General features: G+C 34.6%; 1 protein-coding gene across 1 annotated transcript; it reads right to left on the bottom strand.

Annotated features, from left to right (window-relative positions):
- Window positions 1–734: 734 nt before the first annotated feature.
- On the bottom strand, window positions 735–7,182 carry SMR3A (submaxillary gland androgen regulated protein 3A). The gene is made up of 3 exons (XM_019757076.3): window positions 7,057–7,182; window positions 5,381–5,448; window positions 735–1,371 (listed from the first exon to the last, which is right to left on the bottom strand). The coding sequence occupies exons 2-3, from the start codon at window positions 5,432–5,434 to the stop codon at window positions 838–840; spliced, it is 588 nt and encodes a 195-aa protein (XP_019612635.2). The 5' UTR covers window positions 5,435–5,448; window positions 7,057–7,182; the 3' UTR covers window positions 735–837.
- Between the last annotated feature and the right edge of the window lie 3,922 nt (window positions 7,183–11,104).

The following is an 11,104-nucleotide window of genomic DNA, read 5'->3' as shown; positions in this document are numbered from 1 at the left end:
ATTCTCAACAAGTATTTACGGAATTAAATATAGTATTAAGTACATCTCAACAAATTTGGACTTATTTTAGGTATCTTCAAGAAGTTTGGATTCATAAGTGTTTCACAATGTGGGTAGCAGTCTAAAATGTAGGAAAAATGTAGCTCTCGTGACATAAATGAGGCCATTTCTGAAATAGTCATAATAATTTTGATTAAAACCTTAACTAACAGTTGGAAGCAATGGAAACTTGGAAATCTTAGCCATCAGCCTCTTAATATTGATATCTGAATCCATCATCTATCTCTTCCTTAGCTTTCACAATGATTTTTCGTATCAAATTCCAAGATTTGTGCTTCGTATCTCACTCAGCTATTTAAATTTCCTAGAAAGACATTTCTGCTCTTGAACAGCTCCTATTAAAACCAATTTATGAGTAATGATCCGGTGATCCTCAGGGATTTTTCAGGGGGCATGTTGTGGGAGAGCTTAATTTTAATACTTATTAACATGGTATTTCATGTTTTGTAATTGTAGGATGGGTTATGGTACTCAAAAGGGCATCCTGTTGCCTACTCTTCTAGCTTCATCACCCTAAAAATTCTGGTATCTCACTGCATTTTTCCCTAATTACATCTTTGGCCTCATGGTACAAGGCCAGGCTTCTGGCAGCACTAATCTTCATTTGGGTGGAATACTTGGGGACAAACTGGTGGTTCTCATGACAACTCTGGAGATTTCATGTTGTTGCTCAACTCTTTATTTTTACTTTGTTTGCATAATATATGTGTGGGTTGTTTCAGTTTCGTTCTAAGATTATTTCTCCCCAAAGCTCAGAGGTTTTGCAATATCTCATCCTCAACCCACAATTGAAATGACTTTATCAAAAAAGCTCTTTTTAGTGGTTGTATCTTGAGTAGTAGAAGCAGTAGCTGTGGGGCTGGTGGAGTCTGTTTTGGTGGTGGTGGGGTTTGTTGTGGTCATAGTGGAGCTCGTTGTAGTAGTTTGTATTTGGGGTGCAGGGGTAAAGGAGGCAGGATAAAATGGAGGGTATTCAGGGAACAGTGGAGGTCCAGGTGGATAAGGTCTTGGTTGGAAAGGTGAATATGGATAACCTGGGGGAGGAGGAGGGGGTGGAATTCTCCCTGGGCCATAAGGGGGAGGAGGTGGTGGAATTCTCCCTGGGCCATAAGGGGGAGGAGGAGGGGGTGGAATTCTCCCTGGGCCATAAGGGGGAGGAGGAGGGAATGGAATGCTCCCTGGGCCATAAGGGGGAGGAGGAGGGAGTGGAACAAATCTTGGGTCCAAAGGTAAAGGCTGAGGAGGAGGAGGAGGCAGCAACAATGGGTTAGGTGGATATGGTCCCCTGTAGCCTCTCTGACTCTCACCAGGCTGTGGGGAAAAAGAAATAAACAATTTTAAATTGAATTAAAGCATAAGAACATATACTCTCTGTGGCAGGCAGAATTCTATGGTGGTTCCAAAGATTCCTGCTTTACATTGGCACAAACTGGCCTGAAATTAAAATAGTTCTATAGTTCAGAGACAGAAGAAGTCAGAGAGATTTGAAGCTGCTGCAAATGGTCTCCTATGGGCTTTGAAGCTAAGAGCCATATTGTGGAAAGTAAATGATAGACGGGCAGTCAAATCTTGGAATGGCCCCTAGCTCACAGCCAGCAAGAAAATAAGATCCTTAAATCCTGAAAACAAGGGATCCAATTCTGCTGAAAACCACGCAAGCTTGAAAGAGGATCCTGGGCTCCAGAAAGGAACACAGTCTTGGCAAAACTTTTTGAGCCTGGTGACCCTGAGCAGAGAATACAGCCAAGCGAAAACCAGAATTCTGACCAAAGAAATTGTGATATAATAAATGGATTTTTTTAAAGCTACTAATTCGTGGTAATTTGTTATGCAGCAAGAGAAAGCTGTCATATGTATCTAAGTAATGCAGTCTAAAAGTCTATATCAGAGCAAGGAAGAATTTCTCTTTTGCTCTCTGAATGCCTAGGCTCTCGATACAAAAAGCTGAGATAGTACTGAATGGAAAAATGAAAGATTTTGGATAAAATCATATCCTTTCCTTATAGAGATTGTTATTGAAATCAATTCCAAATGGAAAAAATGTCTCTTTGTATCTCTCAAGAGTTCAGGATTGTTCCAGGCTTTGAAAACTAATATTGTCAAACATGTTATTGAGCACCTACTTTGTGTAATACACGGAAGTAGGACATGTAGTATAGAAACATGCCTTCTGTGGGTCTGCAGACCAAGTAGCAACAATACAAAACGATACAAAAATGGCCCAACGGGAGGCAGAATGATAGTCTCTGGAGTTTCCTGCCAGTCTTTGAAGTCTGTCTCTGCTACTTAAACATTGTGTGAATGTGGAATCCTTTTTGAGACTCTCTTTCCTCATCTGGAAAACGACGTTTGTAAGAGTGCTTGTGTCCTAGGATCACTCTCAGATTTGTTGTAAAATATTATCTGTAAAGTGCTCAGAGCAGTGCTTAGCTCACCTTAGATGTTATGTAAACATCTAGGATAGTGGTTGTAATTTTTGGAAATACAATTTTTGGAAGTAAAATAGCTGAAAAATAGTGCAGGAAACAAATACATTAAGGATTTAGAGTGATTAGTGTTGGATAGAGGAAAGATTAAGGATTGTCTCACTGGGAAGGTAGCCTTTGAAAGGAGGGGTAAGTAATACAAAATGCAGAATGGGAAAGCACAAGTCCTAGTCGCCTGAGGGACACAACTGCATTCCCTGCTTGCTGCTGGCCTCAGGCCCTTCGTCTTTTTGTCTGGGACTTGCCAATTTCAGACTGTTAGAATTCCCCTAAATTATCCCTCTCCTTGATTCCTACTGGCAGGTCCTTAACCGGTGGTGGCAGATGTCAAAAACCCTGTTCCATCAGAAATTATGGTCCTTCAGCACTGCCCTGCAATCCTCTCAAGAGCCTTAGATTTACTCCACTCCATTTCCTAGAAGACTAATTTTTCATGTTGTTGGCAATTTCATTAAAGTTCTCTATGTCTTCCTGAGCCCTCATCCACCCCACCAAAATGACTTTTCTCCTATTTCTCCAAAGTAATGCAAGAAATTAGAAATGAGCTTCACTGATTTACTGGACATACACCATAAAGTCATTGATATCTGGATATTTCCTTTTCCTTTATGAATATTTTCTCAGGGCTCTGTCAATTTTCTCTTTTTCTTCTGCACTTCCACACATGCCTTTTAACTGGCTTGTTTTCCTCAGAAAATAACTACTGGTATCACTTACGTTACATTTACCTTTTTAAACAAGGCCCACTTTCAACCATGTGTTCCCTTCTTATCACCCTCTCTTCACCTCTTTCCTTTAGAGCAAAGCTCTCTGAAAGGGTAGTCTAGGTTTGCCGAGACTAATCCCACTTCTCGGCATATCCTACTCACTCTTCAACCTGCCTTCTGACCCCAGCATGACAGTAAAACTCTTTTCTTGGCATCACCAGTGAAACAAAAAAATGCCAAGGCACTTCTGTAGAACAAGTTGTTATGTCTGCCCTCTGTAGCTAGTGATAGCCTATTGAATTATGGAGGGCATTCGACCAAAGGGCTGACAATCCAAAGGCTAGTCAAGGTTTTTGAAAAGTTCAGGACTTGATTTTTAATTGTCAAGAAAAGAAATCCTTAGTGTAGGAAAATATTTCACATCATTTTCATTGCTGAGACACAGAATTAGCTGAAAGTACCCTTTTCTCCTAAGGATATCCAGATAACGATCTAACACTTATATTTAATGAAAAAAAGTCTTTATTGAGAATCTGTTCTTTTCCTAATCTCTTAACTCATTTACAGTGATTAGTTTCTTATTCACAACTAAAGAAAAGTAATGAATTTGGTAAAAATGATGAAAATACTGTGTTAGAATGAAAAGTTACTCTCTCAATGGGTTATAATTAGAGTTAATTTCCTGCATAACTTGATTTAGGAACAATCCAGCTAAGACATGGATACTTAGAATCTAAATTAATTTGTTTTGGGCTTAATAGTAGTCCCTTTGTCAGGCTTTTTTTGAGGATTAAAATAAGTCTGTAAAGCATTTAAAAATTACCAATAACAGAATGAATACTCAAAAGATGACTGGATCAATATTACTACTTACCCTACTCATATTATTAAGAAAAAGGCTTATTTCTATCTAAACTACTTATGCTAAACTGCTTGTATTATTGGAACTCTCAAATATTTTTTTTTTGCCAAAGGAATCATTGTCTAGATAATCAAAGTCAGAATCTTTAAAATAAAAAAGTGTTCTTTTCTTATATTCTCAGGGGAAATATTGAAAATCAGCATTAAGATCAGATAAATAAAACATAACATGACCTTTCAAACATGCCAATATATTTTATTGGTTTATCAAAAATCATGTTTTATCTACAATGCAATAGTAATATTGCCAAGGTCAGACTGCCTGAGTGACCTATTTAATGGCCTGCTTTTATTCAAATTTCCAAGAGTAGATGGAAGAAGCACTATTTCATGTTTTAGAATGGTATAATTTAATGTAGCCTGCTCTGTGGAAGGCCTCATCTTCTAAAAAAAGGCTTTCATCTTTTTCCACTTGGCATAATAGATTTTACAGTTCTTTGGTAGAAATTACTCTGGAATTAATCTCTTTTTCCTAACACTGGAATTAATCTATCCCTACCTTGAAATTTATCCCACTACTTTAAACACAAAAACGTGTGGCTTTTTTTATCCCTTGAAACTTTGAATATTTAGTAGCTTCTGTGGTACTTAACCCACTCCTTTATGCATGGTAAGTATTGATGTAAATGTTTATAGTTTTTCAAAAGTTGCCTGAATCCTTGGCAAATGTGTATTCCTGGTTCCTGCTCTCAGACACTTATTTATTCTGAGATGAGGCTTGGCACACTATATTTTTAATAATTGAGTCAGGTTACTCTGATGTAGATGATCCATGAATCCTATGTTGAGAAAAACTATCGTATTTTAACTATCCTATTATATAGATGAGAAAATAGAGTCCCAATAAAACTAAATAATACATTCAGGAATATTCAAATAGTATCTTTAAGTATATTGGATAAAAAATTTGCAATACATTTCTTTACCTATTTGTGAAATAGCTAATGTATGGGTACCCAATTTATACATGCCTGTGTAATGCAATCTGATATAGATTTAAGTGGTCTAATACAGTAGCCAGTGAGCCATGTGTGCCAATTTAAATTAAATTAGATTTCCAACTTAAGTTCAAATTAAAGCACTAGAACAGTGTTCCATCAATCATTGATAGCTACTGATAGGTAAGGAAGGGTAACATTATTAATGCAAAAAAATCTGAACTAATAGCTGTGAGAAAAATACGCAGATGTGATTAATGAGACTTACCGAGAAACATGCTACAAGGGCCAAAAGGCCCAAGATTAAGCATATTGGTTTCATCCTTATGGTTTCCCCTGAAAATAAGCACAATGGCTGATCAGTATTCCTTTTCTTTGAAAGTGTCCCAACCACTGATATATGACATAGTGCAGGAATAGCATTGTAGCATTTTAAGAAATTTGCCTAATTTTGGACTCAGTATTAATATGGAGGAATTACTGTTAGGCTTATAACATTTAACTATGAAACGATGGAACTAGTTTTCACTTTTACTTGTAAAATTACACTGGAGATAATGGCAAAGAGTTGTTCATAAAGTATTTTTGAAATAGAAGCTTTTATGAGTAAGGTTTTTGCTTTTAGAAATAGCTACCATATCTAGTAGGCTGATTCTTTTTCTTTCCTTATTTTTTGAGATGTCCTAAGAAATTAAAATTAAAACATATGATCTAGTTACAACATTAATATCTCAAATACAAATCTGTAGAAATCTGTAGAGGAATGTAATCACTATTTAAAAATACCAAGATGTTCGGTCCAAATAAGTGTCTATTTTGGAGTACAGTTGACCCTTGAACAACACTGGTTTGAACTGTTGAGGGACCACTAATTGTGGATTTGTTTTCAGTAAATATGCTGTAAACCTACCATATCCCTGGGTTTTGCCTCCACAGAGTCAACTAGCTGCAGACTGAAAACAATGTTTTTGATCCTTCAGCTGGGAACCTACGGGGTCCTGAGGGTGAACTATTAGCGTTGCTCTACACCATTATATATAAGGGACTTGAGGATCTGCAGATTTTGGTATCCTTGAGTTCCTGGAGCAGATACCAAGGGACGACTTGTGAGTCAAAAGTTATACTCAGATTTTCGACTGCAGGTGTTCAGTGCTCCCAACCCACACATTGTTCAAAGATCAACTGTTGTTTAAAGAAAGATTGTCATATGATGTATATATCCTAGTTCTAACAACATTCTGCTAAGTTATTTTATTCCATGATGAGTGGTCTCGAAGTACTTCCAATAATCCACCTAATGCACACCAACGACCAAGATAGAGAAAAGAGAGATGACCAGATCTTGTACTCTTAATTGGCTTGAAATTTACAATATATTCCAAGTTCTGGGAAAGCACTGCATGCAGCTTTGTGCAGACTGGTTTTCTTATAGTCAACTCTACCCATGAGTTGAGTGTGTTGCCTGAACAATCCAGACCTTAAAAGAATCTTAGGGGCAAATTGCACTGAATATTCACGTGCATGAATGTGCATATGGTTATTTTTTAAAATATCACATTTCCTATGACAGTTTAAAAGTTTATAAAACCAAAGACAAAACTAATAATAAAAATACACTGTAGAAAAATTCTCTCAGAGTACATTTGGTAAGTGTTCTGGTCATTATGAAGCGCAAAAAAGTTAACGTACATCATGGGGAAAATTTGATTGTGTAATTGGATGGATTGATTTCCCAAGTGCCCAGCGTGAATGCTTTTCTCTGAGATATAGAATTTCACAAGATTTAATACATTTTGTGGCTTACTGTATTTCATGTAAGGCACATATTATCCTTTTAAGTGAAAATCTTCTATAAAAAACCCATGAAAATGATATCTTTAAAAGTCTCAGAAAAATTTAGTGTTCAAAGTAAAAATTCTCCAGTTCATATTTCCATGTACCTACCTTTGTGAGGATCCTTTAAAGGACTGATTATTTTGCTGGTCAAAATGTCTCCTGCCAGTTACTTTTCAAAAGATGACAAATGAAGGTGTGAAAGAACAAGAAATCTAAGCTCTTATATACGTTGCAATGGATTTCTAGCGGTAATAAGGGAAACACCAGTTGGAAGATATAAACTTCTGGGTGTTTTTTTTTAAACAAAGACAGAAAAGTTGTCATTGCCAATTTGGCAATCTTTTTCTCCATGTTTTTTTTTCTTTTTTTTCATTTATGAGGATCTTTGACCCATTCAATATTAGTGTCTCCTAAGGAAACATAACGTATATGAATCATAATGTCCTTTTGTCTCTGTAAAATACTCTGGAGCTTGTGGTGCACCATTGCTCCTTTATTTTAAAGAAAAAGCTCAAGTTGTTCTATTTCAAGTAATTTTAATGGGTCATCTTTTGTTATGTGTTATTGTTACAATATTTCCTATTTTGTCTGAAACTTAACTACATTATGTGGGAAATTAAAAAATCAAATTATTTTTATATTGAACTTTTACATAATATAGAGAGAATTTTTTAGGAAAAAAGCCTAGAATTAAAATTAGAAGTTGTTATTACATAAATATTGCTAAATGCCATACACAGTGTACCATGGCCAGTTATGTACAGAGTATCTCAAATATATAGCTTGATTATTTGAACCACTGTGCTGTATCTTGTGGGTTTCACGTTTCTATTCTTTTTTCAGTTGAAGTAATAAAATTGTATTACTCTTTTATACTTGGGCATTTCTACATAACTGGTCCTATGTATTATTTCTCCCATTTATGTAATTGGTTTAGTTGAATAAATGTTTTTGAAGATGAGTACTTGGATTTTAAAATTTTGATCTAAGTTTTAAAAATAACAAGAAAGAAAAATCTAGTGGTGAAAGGGGGACGGTCAGAAGATTCATACAGTTTCTCAGTCTCAATTATATTTGAATTCTCTGTGTCTGTGATAGTTTCAAGATAGATTATTTAAAACATACTTAAATAGACATTTTTTTAGGAAGTTTCCTGTTGCCAATGCAGAACTAAAACAGTAGTCTGAGATTGTGTTTTAAAAGACACTAGCTGTTTGCTATAGTTGGCTTGAGAAATTGAATTACACAAAAAGTTTATGATTGAAAGTGCTTGCTTATGGAGAAATTATGCAGATACATTTTTACTTTCAAGTGGATATCTATGGCAAAGTCACTGCTTTATATTTTTGATAAACCCAGGCATTGAGAGTTTTTCTATTCTGGATGATTCTATAATCTCTAGTTTTTACAAATTACTATATAATAATCATTGCTATTATTTGAAAAGCCTTTACCATATACTACATGGCAAGATGAAATAAATTCTACTGTCATCTCTGCTTTACACAAAGATCCTAATGAACCTAAGTCTCTTACTTTAAGACTTCAATACTGAATTAACCAGTACTCCACGCTGCCTCCCAAAACTAGATAACCTTCATAAATTTAACAAACATTTGTTATAGTATTCTGCAGAGATTAATCAAGTCAATTTACTCGTATAGTCAAGGCATTTTATTTAAAGCCTAATACCAATATTTATTTGCTGAGTGATTTAGGACAAGCTATGTTGACTCATTGTGCCTCAATATCTTCATTGAAAAATGTGGACATTTATAATTTCCATGCCATGGAGTTTAGTTATTCTGTCGTTCATTCATTCACTCATTCAACATTTATTTAATGCTTCCTGGGTGTCAGACGTGGCACTAGTTGTCAAACTCACAGGATATTTAAATGTTTGGTAATTTAAAAACCTTTTGGGAGTCATAGGTGGTGTGGGAACAAAAAAGCTACATTTTAAGAGTTGATCTTAGTTTTAAATTACTGTATTTAATTTCATTTGCCATGTCACAATTTCATTGCCTTAAAAAAATTCTAATGACATAATCAAGTGTAATAAACCATGTTATTGGTTTGCTAACTTTAGGCCCTAATCAGTTACTGAACAATTACATGCCCACACAGTGAAGATGATTCTATTTCTACGTAAATATGGAAAGTTAAAAAATCTACTTTTTTCTCTGACAATTAATTCAGGTTGTCAAAAGAGGAGTATTTCTTCTTTCTTATTTTGACGCCAGCATATTTATTAACCAAGTGTTTTAAATCCAGGTATGATCTACATTGTAATGGATCATTGGCTTTGAAGGATTTAGAATTAACATTGGCAAAACTGAAAGGTAATTTCTGAGTGGCTTGTGACCAACAAAGGATTAGAGCAACATAAGCCAAGGAAGCACATGTCTGTTAAGAAAGAAACAGCCACTCAAGTTAATCTTTAATTAATTCATGGCTTTAAGAGATCCTGATTGAATACTTTCTAGAACAGTAGCTAAATGAGCTAATGTCTTTGGTCAGAGGAAGTTCAAGATAACAGTAGAGTCACACTATTGTTAGTGTAGAGACTTATGTGACAGATGAAAAATATTTTTGTGATATAACAGAATTAAACTCAGTCATGCAGCAAGATATTTCAAGTTTGCTGCCCTATTGTAAAATAGAAATAACTATGTTTCTTTGGACCTACGGAAAGCATATGAATGTGTTTCTTTTAGATTACGTAGAAATAGATGATTTGTTTCTGGGTTAATGACACTTTAAATATGTATCATGCTTTTGAATTTACAGATTGCTTTTAAAATTTTATGTGGAAATATTTGTTGTGTGGGGTTAGTCAGTGATGCCATTAGGCACTGAAAGAAAATATATTCTATTGGACTGAAGGAATCTAGTGAGATGAGGTGAGAATAATACTAAGGCATGCAGATTAAAGAAAAGCTATAGCTCTGATTTATACAGCATGGATGCTGCTGGACATCCAGACCCAAAACTTCGATAGACTTTCTGGAAGTTGGCTACAATTTTTTCCTCAACTTCCCGAGTAGATAAAGTTAAAAGGGAAATATAATTAGATAAAAAGAATTAACAATGTCCATAAAACAAAATCATAGTAATTGCTTAAGATAACTACCTTGTCTTCTACTTAGTACCATGAGAAATTTTCTCATTTGTTTTCAACTAGGAAGTATATTATTCTGTAGTAAGTATGAAAATGATCTTCACAGTATAACCCGAATCTCTCTAATCTGTGAATGTAAATAAGTGTACAATGCCTTTTAATCAGGACTTTGTTTGATTGATAACTCTCATATAACCAAACAAATTTAGTTTTTTGTTTTTCTGTTTTTTCCCCCCAAAAATCTGTCTTGGGGAATATTCTGGCTTTATTTCATTATTGAAAATATATTTCCTTTGTCACAATTTCACATTATTTTTTAAAAATCTGGTTGTATACAAATTTTCTCTGTAAACAAGATCCAATACTTTAAAAAAAATTCCCCAAAATGTAACATATTTGTTAGTTGGTAAATCATGTTATATTTATTTTCTCATTTAATATGCAAAACAACTCTAAGACCTAGTCAGGAAGAAATTAACATTCAGATTTTTAAATGAGAAAAGAGCTGAGAGCGTCAGTACTAAGACCATATTAGGCTTGTTTAATAAAGTTTATTTCTAAAAAAATTATTCATAATTTATTGATAAGAATTTGTTACTTAAAAAATAAGGAAGGACTCAAATAAATAAAATCTATTAAATCTAGTACAAATGTCTTAAATAACAACTTTATATTTTGGGAGACAGTGGTGTATTATTCTCCAAAATGGAAATCAAAAGACTTCAGTTCCAGAACTGACCTTGGTATCTATGAACAGTATAGCTTTGGAAGAAAGTTCATTAGCCTCTCAGGACTTTATTTTCTTCCTTTGTAAAATGATAAACTTAAATTGAATAGCTCCCTTTTGTCCCCATTACAGGCAGATTTAGGGACCAACAGATTATTATTAATAATTTTGGGAACCTCCTATAAGAAAAAGAATGCAAAATTATAATTACCAACTTCCTGCAGTATTGAATGTTGATAGCAACAATACAGAAGGGAAGGAAGAGGAATGGCTAAATGTCACAGGCTTCATTGAAGTGAGAACAGTTT

Source organism: Rhinolophus sinicus, chromosome 1, assembly GCF_057876585.1.
Source record: "Rhinolophus sinicus isolate RSI-liver-muscle chromosome 1, RSI-T2T, whole genome shotgun sequence".
NCBI lineage: Eukaryota > Metazoa > Chordata > Mammalia > Chiroptera > Rhinolophidae > Rhinolophus > Rhinolophus sinicus.
The sequence above is the reverse complement of the archived record's forward strand: the minus strand, read 5'-3'. Positions and strand labels throughout refer to the sequence as shown.

Excerpts from the sequence above, each read along its gene's own strand:
- SMR3A (XM_019757076.3), bottom strand. The coding sequence starts at position 5,434 with ATGAAACCAATATGCTTAATCTTGGGCCTTTTGGCCCTTGTAGCATGT. Across the intron at positions 1,372-5,380 it reads CCCTTGTAGCATGTTTCTCG|CCTGGTGAGAGTCAGAGAGG; the intron begins GTAAGTCTCATT and ends TTTTCCCCACAG.